Genomic DNA, 16,305 nt, shown 5'->3' with positions numbered 1-16,305 from the left:
CAGCAGCGAGGGCTCCGCTCTTTTTTGGGGGGGGTCAAAACTTTTGCGGTGGGTTGGTTGCGGGCGGAGGGAAGGTGGGCGGGGGGGGGGAGGGGGGCTGGAGACGCTTCAGCACCACGGGCAGCGCTTTCCTCGCTTGCCTTCTCCGGGCTGGCACTCCCCTCCCTCTCCGCTCTAAGGATGCCTGCGGAATGATTGTCCCTCGGGCGGCTGCTGCTGCTGCTGCTGCTTCCATTCGGCTCTGGCGGGCTGGCAGAAAGTGCAGCTGACTAGCCTGGGCTCTGCAGCGAGAGCGGAGTGAATGAATGAAGAGTGAAAAAAGAGGCGCACACCTAGGATCAGAATGCAGGCGCCCTCCAACATCCTCAACCTGCTGCTGCTGGCTTTGCTCGCTGGGCTCGACCCTTCCAAGGTAGGAGACGGTGTATTGTGGTTTGCATGAGACCATCTGAAAGCTGTCCTCCTATGCCCAAGTCTCCCTCCGCCCCCCCCCCCCCCCACTTCCTCCCGCTCCTGGCAGATGACAAGTTCACCTATCCCAGTAATGCCACCGCAAGGTAAATTAATAAATACAAATAAATGTTTTATGGAGCAGGCAATGCGGATCTCTCGGGGTTTGGCTTTCGGAGTGGAAAGGCTTTTGTGTGTCCTTTTGTTGTCCGATCAGCAACAGTGGGTAGTAATGGGAAGGATATTTTGTTGTCAACATTCATTGAGATGTCTGGTTCCATTGTTTAAGAAAGATCTCTCTCTCTCTCTCCCCCCTTTTCTCTGTGTGTGTGCTGGAAATTGGTCAATAATTCTAACAACGCAGACGTGCTGCAGTTTGTGTTTAAAACATTTGGGATGCTCGTACCACTGAAACCTCGAATAGAAAAGATTAACTGTTTCTGATCGCTGAAACAGTCTTCGGATTCCCCCCTCCCCCCGAGTTTACTTTATCAGACAAAAATAAAAGAAGCTGGTGACAGACGCCTTACTAGCTAAGACTAGGATGAAAACAACTGTTATCTGTTGAACTCTGGAAGCTGTCCAGTTCTGGCTGAAATTAACACTAGACTATCCAGCACAAGTCAAGGAGATATTTATAGTGAACAGTGAATATACCTAAACTATTATGAAACATTTAGCACTAGCATCAGCACTGGTATCAGTGTTGTAAGAAATGAAAATAAATGTATTGAGACTGAGAAGCTGAAGTGTCACAGGGAAGAAAAGGCTGGTTCCCCCCTCCCCTCCCTTGAGTACAATAGCCATGCTCTAGACTGCAGCAGAGTTTCATTATTTTCAAGTGCATTCAGGTGTCAAAAATATCAGCTCTGAAATTGAATTATGAGTACTTAAAAGTAAGCAATATCATATATCATACAACCTGTCTTGTGTAGGGAATTTAAAAATCCTTTAATAATTTGCTGAAAATCAGCCTTTTCTAATACCATTTAATAGTACTGATGACTGAAAACCACTAGGCCTATATATGTGTATTTTGTGCAGTATAAACTTAGAACTTGTCTCATCTGTCTCAGTATTTATGTTATGCAACCTTTGGATTCCTTGTAGGCTATATACAAAGGTAATGAGACAAAGAACTTCTGTAGAGTATATCAATCCATTACCACAAGTAATACACATTGTGTTGTCACCACTTATACAGTATGTACGTGAGTGTCATTTAAATGATGCCTTTTGAGTACTAAACAACTGTGTGAAACAGTTTCAGCACTAGTATCAGCTTTTCTCCTCTAGGTAGATGTCAAAATTGCTCACATAAAAAACAATATATCTATGTTTTCTACAAATACAGTAAACAATGTCCATCTTCAAAAATACACTGAGATAAAACTTTAAAATCATTTAAATGGAAATCCAATGTACATCTGTAGAAATAAGTTTTGGGGATTTTTAAAAATAGCAAATCTAAGTTAAATTTACCTTACCCAAAAGTAATTGTTAACATGATGTGATATAAGCTTAATAATATTAGCTGAAAAATAAGCTAAATCAACAATTCTATTAAAGTGTTTAGTAGCTATTATTGTAACCTATACAGAGAGATTCACCAAGCAAATGCATGAGAGTTGTACATATATATGATCAGCAGCATGTGCTTGTTTTATATTAGTGAAATGCCATACATACATTTTATATTAATGAAATTCCATACTTACATTTTGTTTTATTTGTTTTTCTGTACCTGTGAGATGCAATATTCTAGCCACAGTCACACCTAGTCAGCTCTATTAATGTCAAAGGGAGCAACTGCCTGAGAGCAACTGTGGGCAGAATTTATATCAATTTGTCTATCTACACAATAGTAAAACTCCTACTATAACAACTGAAGTGAAACTTACATACTTTTTTCTGCCCCCCATCAGGTGTCGGTGATGTCCCCCATATACATGATGGCATAAACTCTCCCTCAAACATGTCTATACTCATTTAGAACTGAAAAGCCGTAATGATCCACTTTAAAGATATGGCATAAATTAACTTTTCAAACTTTGCTTCTAGCCCTTTTGGTACTGCATTACACTATGCACAGGGCATAAAAATGGCCTTTTATTCTACACTCTGTGTGACATTTTAGGGGATATTAAAATGTTCATTGCAGTCTATTTTAATTTTGTAAAGGAACATGGACTGAAAAGCAAAAAAGTCCTTAGGATAATATAAAAATAAAAGACCCTAGTGAAACTTTGCTATTTAACAGAACTCAGCTGGGTTTTCATAGACCTAAACAACAATGGCATACACTGCTCTCAGTGAATTTTTTTGCCAGGTTAAGCATATAAAGTATATTGAATATAGCAAATTATATTTCTAATTATTCACCTTTTAAGACTTTAAATAATAGCTTTCAAATTTCTGTGATAAATTATGTATATGGAAAACTCCTCTAGTTGTCTTTATTAATGTCTTTATTTTTATTTCCTTTTAATGTTTTTATTTTAGTTATTGACTGTCTTCAGTAAATAAGTACAAACAATGACTGAAAGGACTTAGGAAATAGCAATAGTACAAATGTATTCATTTATTTGAGAAGAAATGAAGCAATACTATTCTGCCTTTCAGATTGGATAGTATATTTGCCATTTGAAATTAGTTGGAGGGACTAAGGGGACGTTAATATGCATTTTTTCAAAAAGAATTATTTGTGATAACTTTTCTCAACTTTTATGCTTATCCATTTTGGTGAGGGATAATTCTATATGATATATATACTTATGGATATTTACACACCTGCTGCACATTTATTTATTCTAATAAATCACATGAAAATTTTGGAATAGATGACACAATATATTTTTCCTAATGTGCTAGATATTTATTTACTGTGTAGACAGTAATAAATATATCCAATACGTTATTCTAAAAAAACAAATAAATACATAGTAATAATAATACCTAGAGCTTACATAGCACTTTTTGTCACTAGATCCCAGAGCACTTTACAAAAGCGGTCAGTATCATTTTTCCCATTTTACAGATTTCACAGAAATCAAAAGGTTCCCCAGCAGAGAGGCCACTATTGACTCTAAGGGGATCATATGATATTTGCACTCTTATTGTGACAAGCTTTCTGTGTTAGAACTTACCTCCCAATTGTAAAGTGTTTAAGTGACGCCATCTCATGGTAAGATATGTAACTAGAAAAAGTGTGGAGTTTAGTCTTTAATTTCTGAAATGCTAAAGTGTTTATATCAACTGAGTTCATTTATTTTCCACATTGACACATTTTCAGTATTTTTGTTAATACTGACTGTGCAGGGAAACTCTTCTTTAACTAAATGGAAAGCAGTTCACCACCTATTGATTTTACAAGTTTTTAATGCTGCTGACAGACCATCAATTTTAGTTCAAGAAAATGATTAAAATGTCTTATCTCTTAATTAGACTATAATTGTAATATCTATTTATATGGAAAATACAAAAAAAATCATTGTTCATAATAATGTACTTCAGTAAAGTTTTATTTCCATCAGAGTAGGTGGATATTTAGCAAGAAGTCTAGTTATAATCAAAAGGTTTCAATTAGAAATACAAAGCTTCCCTTGGTATTTCATTGAGATCCAATATCTTGAGAGAAGGAACTATTAAATATTTGGAAATTCCTAAGGATTGCTGCTAGATGGCATCTCTGTTCTGCTTTTCTAAAAGCATGGTGTATTGTAATGATCTTGATAGTATATAAAGTGGCCTTCTGTTACAGGGACCACTTTAGGCAGGCCATCATTTAATCATTAGAGTATAACAGAAGTAAGCATTTCAAAGCTGTTCAGTGCTCACCTCTGAAGAAAATAAGCAGAAAAGTTTTAAAAGACTGTATTTAGTTTTAATTTTGAAATCCTAGAACTTAAATAGGCTTTAAGAATGTGTGTGCATCATTCAAACATATTTTACATGTATATTATTTCTCTAAGTCCCATAATTACTTTATGTTCCACATGTGATTGGTTTTGATTTCTTGAAATTTGCCCAAAAAAGTTTCAGAAGAAGATGGACTAATGAAAGCAGAACAGGACCAAAAGTATAATATAGACAGGAAAAAAGTGTAAATTATATATATGGTTTTTATTAACATGATTTTGGAAAAGCTCAAGAAATAAAAACAGATCTAAAATTCATCATTGGTTACTGCAGAATGCATACTATATCTCTGTATTTTCACCTTAGAATTGTTTATACTTGTAAATTTTCAAAATCCATAAACTTGTTCAGAAACTGCACATCTAGCAACTAAAAACTTTTTTTCCCAGAGAGTTAAAGGAAAAAAAGGAGTTATATCAAGGTAATAATTGGAGATATACCAATCTCCTAGAACTGGAAGGGACCTTGAAAGATCATTGAGTCCAGCCCTCTGCCTTCACCAGCAGGACCAATTTTTTCCCCAGATCCCTAAGTGGCCCCCTCAAGGATTAAACTCACAACCTTGGGTTTAACAGGCTAATGCTCAAACCACTGAGCTATCCCTCCTCCTCGAGGAACTATAAGTTACAAGTTAATTCATTCCCTTTATGAGATTTCATAACAGTAATATCATGCATGTGCCAAAATACATTATTTTACTGAAAATAATGACTCATAGTTCTATGATCCATTGCAATGTACATGTAAAATCTCATTAGCCACTATGAAATTAATTTAGTCTCTTTCTTCTAGTATCAGTGGTTAGTTAATATGAAAATCTGGCATTAACTATCAAGCCTATATATGACATTGGGAGACATAAAAGTTCTGAAACATTCATTTCTGAGTCTTGTCAACTACCATCTGGTGTCTTATCCACTATTTCTGAGCAAGATAATTTAGAATCCAGGGAAGAACTGTCTTCAGCTACATGTAACTTTGTTCCCATCCTTGATCCTCCTATACTGGGGTTCAGAGTAGGATATAGCACAGGGATGGTGTTAGCCACTAGCGGCTGTTCTATTCCCATCTGTGAACAGGATCCAAATACCACTGGTTCTCACAGCAATATACAATACAGTTAGTGATCAGACAGTGATTTTTTTGCCTTAGAGACCTGGAAATAGTGAATGGAAATGAATAAAGATGCTTCATATATTTCCTCTCAATCCAGCCCCAAAGGGCACCCCTTCCACATTGGGTGTGAAGTCATACAAGGATCTCTCTTCTTTTCAATTTTATTCTAATACTATTGGGAGAGATTGTGAGAAAACAAGTGACACACAAAGCTGCCAATTCTTGTGATATTATCAAAAATGTCATAGTTTTAGGTGTATATGTAGGAGTAGGTGTTAAGCTGCTGCTATCAGGAGAAAAACAAAAAAACCCATGTATTTTAAAGCCCTAACTAAAAATGGCCACTGTTTCTCATTATTCTCAACAAGATTGGAGCCATAGGTTGTTTGTAGCCAAGATGCAGGTGGAAGTTGGATGGTTACGGACTCCCAACATTTTCAGTATAAAGACAGTTTTACACTCTCTAGATGAATGCAGACTTAGCTACAGTTACTATTATCAATACATTGAAACCTCCCAGGTTGACAGTTATAATGAACTATATTAAGAAATGAACTTGGAGGCACTGAAGAACCTACAGCTGATTCAGAACACAGTAGCCTCACCATAACATAGTGAGACACAAGTACATCAATACAGAGCTCTGGGTTCTAATAGGATCCCCTCCAAAATATTATTAATTAATTAATGCACAAGTGAGACAATAAAGAAAAAGTTCTAATACAAAATATAAGGAAGGAAGATAAAACAGATGCATAAGTCAAAACAAAAAAAATGTCAAAAGTGTCAAAAAGGCTTAGGAAGGCATCACACATTTTAGCCATTCAGTAGCCTTGGGATCAGCAGTGTGGGGACTGGAAAGTCCTCCTGATAGTCCAACATGAGATGAGCAGCATTCTCCACTCCACCACAACTACACAGAGGCAGTTCCTGAGTTCCCAGTTGTAGTCAATTGTACACCTCACCATCCTGCATTTGAAAGAGTTGAGCTTGCATCAGAGATAGCATGGCAGTTCATAGCCAGGCAGTCTCTCATCAGGCTGAGTAACAAGGAGGACGTTTCTTACAGAGGGAGCAGCTCATTCCCATTCTGCTTGCAACAGTGTGGCAGCATCTGCTGTACAGGTGGTCAAGAACATAGTCCAGACTGGTCTTCTGCTGATGAGTATGTGGCAAGGCACTTCCCATATATCTTTGAAAAATGGCAGTAGTGGCATCCCCTGGATTTTGTCAAGGAGGTTCTTTGCTGCAATATAACACCTGATGTTAGGATGCAGGGTATTAGCATGATCTGATAGCCACTTGGTGTTTGTTGGTCTCACAGTCCCTGTTAAAACAATGAGGAGTCCTTGTGGCACCTTAGAGACAAATTTATTTGGGCATAAGCTTTCGAGGGCTAAAACTCACTTCATCAGATGCATGGACTGAAAAATACAGTAAGCGGTATAAATATTACAGATGGGAGTTCCCTTACCAAGTGAGAGGTCAGTGCTAATGAGGCCAATTCAATTAAGGTGGAAGTGGCCTATTCTCAACAGTTGACAAGAAGGGGTGAATATCAAGAGAGGGAAAAGTACTTTTGTTGTGCTAATGAGGCCAATGCAATCAAGATGGACGTCACCCATTTCCAACAGTTGTACATCAACTAACTTTGTCTGGGAAGAGTTTAACCACACAGGAGTAGCAGAGAGCTAGCACCAAGATGCACAATGTTGTGCATTACGTTCCCAAGTTGATCCTGCAAGCTTGGTTAGGAGGCTGTTTCTGGTCTTAATCTTCTGAGCTACCTAGGTAAGTGTGTGAGCTAAAGTAACATCTAGATAGAGTTTTGAGTCATGTGCCAGCTCTTCTCCATCCAAGAAAATGTTTGGTTCTTGTAGCTGAGATGGCAGCATGACAACATAGTCTTTGACTCACAGGACTTAGTTCTCCATTTTTTATAATAGCCACTAATGGGGGCTCCAGTTGTCCTCAATCTTTTTGAAGACTCTGTCTCTTGAAACTAGGCAGATGTTACCTGTCTATGTGAATTACCTTGAAATGGTCAGAGGCAGATCATTCATAAATATGTTCAACAATGTTGTAGCAAGAACATATCCCTGCATATCATGTGGACGTGCATAGTCATGCCCATTGGTTGGAGCAGTAGTCTGGCCTCTGGTCAGAGCAGGAGTCAGGCATAGTGGTTAGAGCAGGAATCATTAGTCGGGATTCAGAGTACAGGGTCACAGCTGGAGTCAGATGCCAGGTGTCAGAGCCAAGGCTCACACCTAGAGGAGCTGGAGCCTACGGTCAGAATCGGAGCCAGAGACCAGATGCCAAAGCCAAGGGTCAGAGCCAAAATTAGAGGTCAGGAATCAGAGCTGAGAGTCAGAACCATGTTATCTGGAGTGAAGCAAGCCACAGGCAGGGCTGGATCCAAGGCAGCAGCAGGGCTGGAACAAGGAGCAGGTGCAGTCATGGGCAAACACTTTGAGCAGCTAATGAACTGCTGCTACCACTGGTCTTAAGAGCTGATCTGATAACTCTTCCTACCAGACACTGTAGCCACTCAGATGGCCTCCTGCAGGTCAACTGCGCTCATTAGGGTTGTCCAGAGACTGGCTGTGCTGCAGGTTCTTCTTCCAGACTGGCTCTGCTGCCAGACTCTGATTCCTGACCCTGAGATCCCATTGAATACCAGATCAAATTCAAAGTCCTAGCCTTCATCTGTATAACCCCCAGTAGAACATAAGAACAGCCATACTGAGTCAGACCAAAGGTCCATCCAGCACTGTCTTCTGACAGCGGCCAATGCCAGGTACCGCAGAGGGAGTGAACCTAACAGGTAATGATCAAGTGATCTCTCTCCTGCCATCCATCACCACCCTCTGACAAACAGAGGCTAGGATTACCATTCCTTACCCATCCTGGCTAATAGCCATTAATGGACTTAACCTCCATAAATGTATCTAGTTCTCTTTTAAACCCTGTTATAGTCCTAGCCTTCTGTGCACTGTGTGAAGAACTTCCTTTTATTTGTTTTAAACCTGCTGCCCATTAATTTCATTTGGTGGCCCAAATTCTTATATTATGAGAACAAGTAATTAACTTTTCCTCATTCACTTTCTCCACACCACTCATGATTTTATATACCTCTATCATATCCCCCCTTAGTCACCTCTTTTCCAAGCTGAAAAGTCCTAGCCTCTTTAATCTCTCCTCATATGGGACCTGTTCCAAACCTCTAATCATTTTAGTTGCCCTTCTCTGAACCTTTTCTAATGCCAGTATATCTTTTTTGAGATGAGGAGACCACATCTGTACGCGGTATTCAGGATGTGGGTGTACCATGGATTTATATAAGGGCAATAAGATATTCTCCGTCTTATTCTCTATCCCTTTTTTAATAATTCCTAACATCCCGTTTGCTTTTTTGACTGCCGCTGCACACTGCGTGGATGTCTTCAGAGAACTATCCACGATGACTCCAAGATCTCTTTCCTGATTGGTTGTAGCCAAATTAGCCCCCATCATATTGTATGTATAGCAGGGGTTATTTTTTCCAATGTGCATTATTTTACATTTATCCACATTAAATTTCATTTGCCATTTTGTGGCCCAATCATTTAGTTTTGTGAGATCTTTTTGAAGTTCTTCACAGTCTGCTTTAGTCTTAACTATCTTGAGCAGTTTAGTATCATCTGTAAACTTTGCCACCTCACTGTTTACCCCTTTCTCCAGATCATTTATGAATAAGTTGAATAGGATTGGTCCTAGGACTGATCCTTGGGGAACACCACTAGTTACCCCTCTCCATTCTGAAAGTTTACCATTTATTCCTAACCTTTGTTCCCTGTCTTTTAACCAGTTCTCAATCCATGAAAGGATCTTCCCTCTTATCCCATGACAACTTAATTTATGTAAGAGCCTTTGGTGAGGGACCTTGTCAAAGGCTTTCTGGAAATCTAAGTACACTATGTCCATTGGATCCCCTTGTCCACATGTTTGTTGACCCCTTCAAAGAACTCTAATAGATTAGTAAGACATGATTTCCCTTTACAGACTTTTGACTGTCCCGTGTTGACTTTTGCCCAACAGGTTATGTTCTTCTATGTGTCTGACAATTTTATTCTTTACTATTGTTTCAACTAATTTGCCCGGTACTGACGTTAGACTTACCGGTCTGTAATTGCTGGGATCACCTCTAGAGCTCTTTTTAAATATTGGAGTTACATTAGCTATCTTCCAGTCACTGGGTACAGAAGCTGATTTAAAAGACAGGTTACAAACCATAGTTAATAGTTCCACAATTTCACACTTGAATTCTTTCAGAACTCTTGGGTTAATCTCATCTGGTCCCGGTGATTTGTTTCTGTTAAGTTTATCAATTAATTCCAAAATCTCTTCTAATGACACTTCAATCTGTGACAATTCCTCATATTTGTCACCTACAAAGGACTGAGTAGGCTTGGACTCTCAAAGACTTTCAGAAAGATGACAATCTACCATGATAGCTTTAATTTCGGAGGCATTGGATATCTTAACAAGTGAGGATGAACTGGACAGGAGTAGATTCATGGCTTTTTTTTTGGTGGTTGGACCTTCAGTGTGGCAGTCCCTACCATAAGGAATTAGAAAGACAACATTCAGGAGCAAACATAAAACCCTCTCTTGATCATAGCCTTCCCAGAATAATAACTGATTATAGTTATTGTAATTTATGGGCATGATGACATAGGTTTTGAGACTAGGCGTGCTGCTTGAAATGGTTTCCATCATATATAGAGTTTACAGTTTGGTTCAATTGCTGTCAGTACCCCCACTATACAAATTCTTCCAGCATCTCTCAGCTGCAACATAAAAAAAAACCCTCAGTACTCTCTCTAGAAGGGAGAAGAATACCAAAGGAGAGAACTGAAAATCTTATAGGCCTTGCTTAACTTTTGTAAGGCATTCACATATCATAACAATGACCATGGAATATGCACCTAGAGACAGACAGAATCTTTTAATTGCATATATCAGTCAATTGTGTTTCTAAAATCATGATCGGGGAGAGGGATGTATGTAAAAGTTCAACATGCTATCTAATTAGAGTGGCGTTCTGAGTCCCACAGCTAATGAAAAACTGAGATTATGTACAGTAACTATGCATACTATAATGTAAAGAATAATATTGTTTTAAATATGGTTGAGGTAGAAACATATATATTAAGCCTACAAAATATTTTAACAGATTACAAGAACTTGGAAACTAGGACCAAAGAACTTTGAGGTCACCTACAGTGTAAAGGTGATATCTGTCCTATGTCTCACAAACAGTCTTGGCTGATATTCGTGCATCTGCAAAGCAGAGCAGATGCTCTTCATTTTACCATGTGATATTCATGCTTTTCTTCATAGAAGAATAGCTTTCAGAATTGCAAAAATTCCAAATATGGTCATAGCCACAATCCAAGTACATCTATCACTACTCAAGTATCAGAGGGGTAGCCGTGTTAGTCTGGATCTGTAAAAGCAGCAAAGAATCCTGTGGCACTTTATAGACTAACAGACGTTTTGCAGCATGAGCTTTCGTGGGTGAATACCCACTTCTTCGGATGCAAGTCTTGCATCCGAAGAAGTGGGTATTCACCCACGAAAGCTCATGCTGCAAAACGTCTGCTAGTCTATAAGGTGCCACAGGATTCTTTGCTGCTTCTATCACTACTGTTACTCAATCTGGCTCAGTTTTTCCATAGGTAAATAAGATGGTTATTAGTTGAAAGGGACTTCTCATTAGCTCCTGTAGAGCACATCACTGATCTTCAGGGGCTTAGACTTGGCCATGTGGACTTTGATTAATACCTCTAAACAAAAAACAAACAAACATCGACACTGGATGTGGGAATGAAGTTCTTTTACCATTGCTGCCTAAAGAAGGCATGCCCCCACCAGCCACACACAGTCTAATTCTTACCCTCTCCGAAACCTAAGAGGCATTAAGGGTCCTTTGTTAAAGGAGAAAGAGCTTTCTCTTCCTTCTTGTCTCCTTCCAGTGTAAAACCCATCCTCTCACTCATATGCTTGAATGGAGGGACAGGTGGTATTGCATTTTTTTCTTCTGTATCAGAAAGTTGATATTGTGGTTGGTTAATTTATATTTATCTATGTTTTCAGCACAATTCTTGTAGGAGAATTTTGTATAACAATAAGCAATTAAACTGGAGCAAGGCAGTGTTCTTCATCCAGTTTCATAACCGAGAGATCAGGGATTTTGCTATCCTAGAGTAGTGAAACCTTCTGGTAGAGACTGCTGGGGTTGGCCTGGAGTAGTTCTAGGCCAGAATGTTTGCTGGGCTTATAGTCTAGTCCTGTAGGACAGTCTAAATTGATCCTCAGACCAGTCAGAAGGTGCCTGTTTATTGATTCAGTCAGGAGAAAGATACAGCTGCAATCATTTTACAAGTATGTTTACTTTTGTTTGTTTTCCTCCATTGGTTCTTTTTGATTTGTTCATGTTCAGTAACAGTTGCAGCATATGGGCTTTTATTTCCAATCAGATTGTGAGCAGACTTGACAATGCTGCAGACTGAAATCTTATATTTATTCACTGCACAGGTACAGCACAGGAGATGGTATTACAAGCTGCTCCACACTGCCTCGCTCATCTTGGGGATCACTTGCAGAAGTGAAAAAATAGTTCCGATTCCCTGTCCAATCTTTGTGCATCTTTGGCCTGGCTGCACAGCCAGCCAGCAAAGGTGCCAAATTAGTGTCAATGGAGGTGACAGTTTTTTGTGATATGGAAGCTTTTTCACTGGGAACTGGACTGAGACACCCAAACTCATTTGATATAAGTCATTAAACAGCCATAAGATGTTAACTTCCAATCACTATCAGAACTAGGCTGGATTTGAACTGCCAGCCTAGGAGTAAAAGGTTTTATATCTCATTGCCTAGTTGCCTCTGTGTCTTTGTGCTTCTTATTTAGAGGACAGATATTCTAGAACACATCAATTCCATAACAATAAAGTTATTTACAAAAATGTCTATTGACATTTTATAGAGGATTTTATTGAGATTGAGTCTACAGGGTGAACAAAATCTTTAATATTTTGGCCCTTTCTGAGACTCTCTCTCTCAGGGAGTATCCGTGCGATCATTCACAACAGCTTTAGATAGCCCAAAATGTAGTATTTCTTGTTTCTTCGTTCCCCTTGGAAATGTTTATAATCAAGAAGAAAATCAGCAAACTGATTTCCTGACATTTATTCAAATGAATCCCTGTAAATCTGATTATAGCTTTAATCTCCAATTTAGTATTACTTCACTTGAAAACATATTTCAGTTGGGGCAACCAGGATTTAGGTACATTCTACAAACAAAGGGTCACACTTGTCTCCCTGATTTCAGGGAGTGATGCTATTATTTGCACCTTTCTGCAGCTGTGGGGTGAGCTGTACTGGGGCAGTTGGGTGAAGGAGGATATGCAGCAAAGGCATGTTGCAGAACTCCTTTATAAATTTCCAGTGGCAGTTTTGGAAATGTGTTTGTTCTTACGTAGCTGATATGCTCTGGGATAGCCTTCTTATTAATTGATATATTTTGCCATATGTATGCATGGTTCTTGGTTTCTATTTATTTATTTAATTAGAAGCACCCAGATTAAGGTCCTGATTCAGGATGGCACTTATACATACTTTAATCCATCCCTGCCTAAAATGGTATGTAAGCACGTCATTAATTTTTAAGCATGGACTTCAGTGGGACTTGAGCACATGTTTAAGTGCTGTACTGAATAAGGATGCTTTCCAGAATTAGGGCTAAGGGTCTGATGATTCAGCAATATTTTATCACATAAATAGTCATTAATTATTTACGTGAGCAGTCCCATTGTACTTATTATAGGGTTTAGTTGTTTTCAATTGTGGTTTGTTTTGATTGATTGCCTTTGGGAGTGGTGTTTTTTTAAAATATTCCTTTATATAAATAATAAAAGTAACTTATTTAGTGTCCAAATAAATATTTATTCCTACATCATTTAAATGTGGGTTATTTCTGTTTCAGTTTCCAAATATTCTTCTGCAGTATATTCCTTATTTTTCTTCCCTTTGTTATAGTCACACCAGTGCTGTGGTGTGCAGGTGAACTAACATTCTTAGCACACAATGTATTTCTGTATTTTTTCAAAATATTGGATTTTCTGTTAAAATCAGTGGAGAACAGCGCAGCTGAAAACTTACAATGCTTTAACAATGTAATATATCGTACATGGAACACTCAATGACAGATTTACTATGCAGAAGCAGTTCAAAAACCTTTTTATTTTTTAACAATAATCCACACAGATCTTCATTAGATTTTAGTAATCGTAATACAAAATTTTCAAAGTAAAACTGCTCTCTTTTTAACAAGACATGAGCAGTTAGTGATTTGCTTTGAATTGCTGGTCACTCTGGACCCAACAGAACTGATCCTGTTCCTACTACATTCCATAGGAGTTTTGCTGCCGTCTTTGGTAGGAGCAGAAGCAAGCCCATTATTTGTAGTTTATAGCTCATTGGCTCCCCATTATTTCCCAATTAGCCTGTGCTAGCTGAACATGAGGCTGTTCACTGGGACCCACAGTCCAGTACATTTTGTGAAAGGATTGTGATGTATTCCTTATAAGGATTCTATTTCTGTACCACAGAAACCTTAAGTCATTTTCTTTCTTAGCTATTTAAAACAGGCTTTTTCTAAAAGTTATTTTTAAAGGGAGAGGTAGAGAGAGAAAAACTGTTAATAACTCCAAGTCCACATATGCCAATTATTGTGCTTGTAAGTTATATTCATGGTGAGAAATCACTCAAAATTAGTTCTGGCTGGGAAATTATTTTTGTTTCCATAAAGAAATTTGTAAAAGTATTTTGGCTTTCATTCTGATGTCCAGTTGAAATTTCTGTTTTGATGAAAAATGGCTTTTCTGTCAAAAAAAAATTTCTGATGAAAAATTTTAGTCATGTCTACTCAAAGACCCACTTAACATGTGGTCTTTAATTTGCAGGTTTTCAACTTTTTAAATAATTCTAAAGATCCTAGTGGAAAGAAATACTTAAAATGCAAGGCATATATTCAGGTCATTTGAGGATAACTAAGTCAGATCTTAAAACCTTTATGTACACATTGATGAATTATCTGAACTTTTCATGGGAGAGTCCAAATTTCAAAAGTACCTTTGTATTATTGTTCCTACACATGCGTCAGATTCAGTTGTCCAGTTTGGGTCCCTCTTTAATATTTAGCACATTTAAAGAGAGGTGAAATAAGCTTACATATAGAACTGATATAATGATTCACATGGGTGGAACACCTAGACTATGGCTGGTCCTGTAAGTTTATGAGCACTTTCTGTGAGGTGGTGTGCTCTCATCTCCCATCGGCTTTCCAGGAATTTGGGGCTTGGGCCCATAATGAGATCACAAAAGAATCATACATGCTATCAGTGTAAGTATTTCAGTGCATTTTCACAAAGTGTCCAAAGAGACTTGCATATGACAGCCTAACAAATGTTAGAGCATTCCAAATCATTAATAAATGAACAGATTAAGCGTCATAATCTACTGACAAGAAAGAGACTGATTCTGGTACAGTACCTTATTATAAAGGCTATTGAAGTCAGAGAAGTGCATACAAAAGCCCCCAGAAATGCTACAATTGTACCAAAGGAGAAGAACCAAAGGCAGTAAATAACATTAGGCTTATTGCATCAGTAGGTCATGTGTATAAACTATAAATTAATAAATATAAAGAATCCATGGACAGAAAATTTACTTGCTAACTGCCTTGCTAATTTCTGAACTTTTCACTGAGAATTTGTCCACTTAAATTATTTGTTACAGTATGCCCTGCGTTATTTGTATTAATGTTCACAATACATCAGCAACATTTTTTATTTTTGCAATTTATGTGGAGAGGATTTCTGCCTAATAGATTTAATCTAGCATTAGAATGCTAAGTTAAGCCAAACAATTACTTAAATGTGTATTTCAAACTGTTAGCATTACATTCAAGACTGTTGTTTTAAAATTGCATTTCCTACTGTCATTCAGTAGAATATTTTCATTTTCTTTTGTGTTGTGCCCTGATACACTTGTTGATTTTTTTTTCCAATCAGAAGCCATTCCTCCATTATATTTATATATAGCTATATCACAGGGGTAGCTGTGTTAGTCTGGATCTGTAAAAGCAGCAAAGAGTCCTGTGGCTCCTTATAGACTAACAGACGTATTGGAGCATGAGCTTTCGTGGGTGAATACCCACTTAATCGGATGCATGATGAAGTGGGTATTCACTCACGAAAGCTCATGCTCCAATACGTCTGTTAGTCTATAAGGTGACACAGGACTCTTTGCTGCTTATATAGATATAAAATCAAAAGCTCTGGTCAAGGTACTTGTTACAATGTAATGTTCATTCAGTGTGAGTAGAATTTCTGGTCCATTGGTTGTTATTTTGGTAACAAATAGTTTTCATCCATTATTTCACATACTTCTAATTGTATTTGAGATATAAAAACTGAAATGAATTGAGCAGTATGACTATCTGACAAAGACTTTCAGAATAAAATCTGAAGGTGCATGGTCAATAAATCCATTGCTGACAATGTGGAAAAATGACTGATCTTCCACTAACTCACCTTACTTTTGTGATTATTTATAGATAAATAGATGAAAGAAGAAGATGACTGAGAGGATGGATGGTTTTGTGGTTAAGTCACTGGACTGAGACTTGGATCGATTCCTGGCTCTGCCACAGACTTCTTATATGACCTTGGGAAAGTCACTTAATCTGTTTGTCCCTCAGTTCCCCATCTGC

At 38.0% G+C, this 16,305-nt stretch overlaps 1 protein-coding gene across 1 annotated transcript in view; it reads left to right on the top strand.

The window, feature by feature from the left end:
* The first annotated feature begins 250 nt into the window (after nucleotides 1-250).
* Nucleotides 251-16,305, top strand: part of OLFM3 (olfactomedin 3) — a 126,022-nt gene continuing 109,967 nt past the window's right edge. Inside the window, exon 1 of the mRNA XM_045028004.1 lies at nucleotides 251-412. Coding sequence (XP_044883939.1) covers nucleotides 344-412 — 69 coding nt within the window. The 5' untranslated portion in view covers nucleotides 251-343. The remainder of the gene's footprint in view (nucleotides 413-16,305) is intronic.

The sequence above is a fragment of the Mauremys mutica genome, chromosome 8, assembly GCF_020497125.1.
Source record: "Mauremys mutica isolate MM-2020 ecotype Southern chromosome 8, ASM2049712v1, whole genome shotgun sequence".
NCBI classification, from domain to species: domain Eukaryota; kingdom Metazoa; phylum Chordata; order Testudines; family Geoemydidae; genus Mauremys; species Mauremys mutica.
The sequence above is the reverse complement of the archived record's forward strand: the minus strand, read 5'-3'. Positions and strand labels throughout refer to the sequence as shown.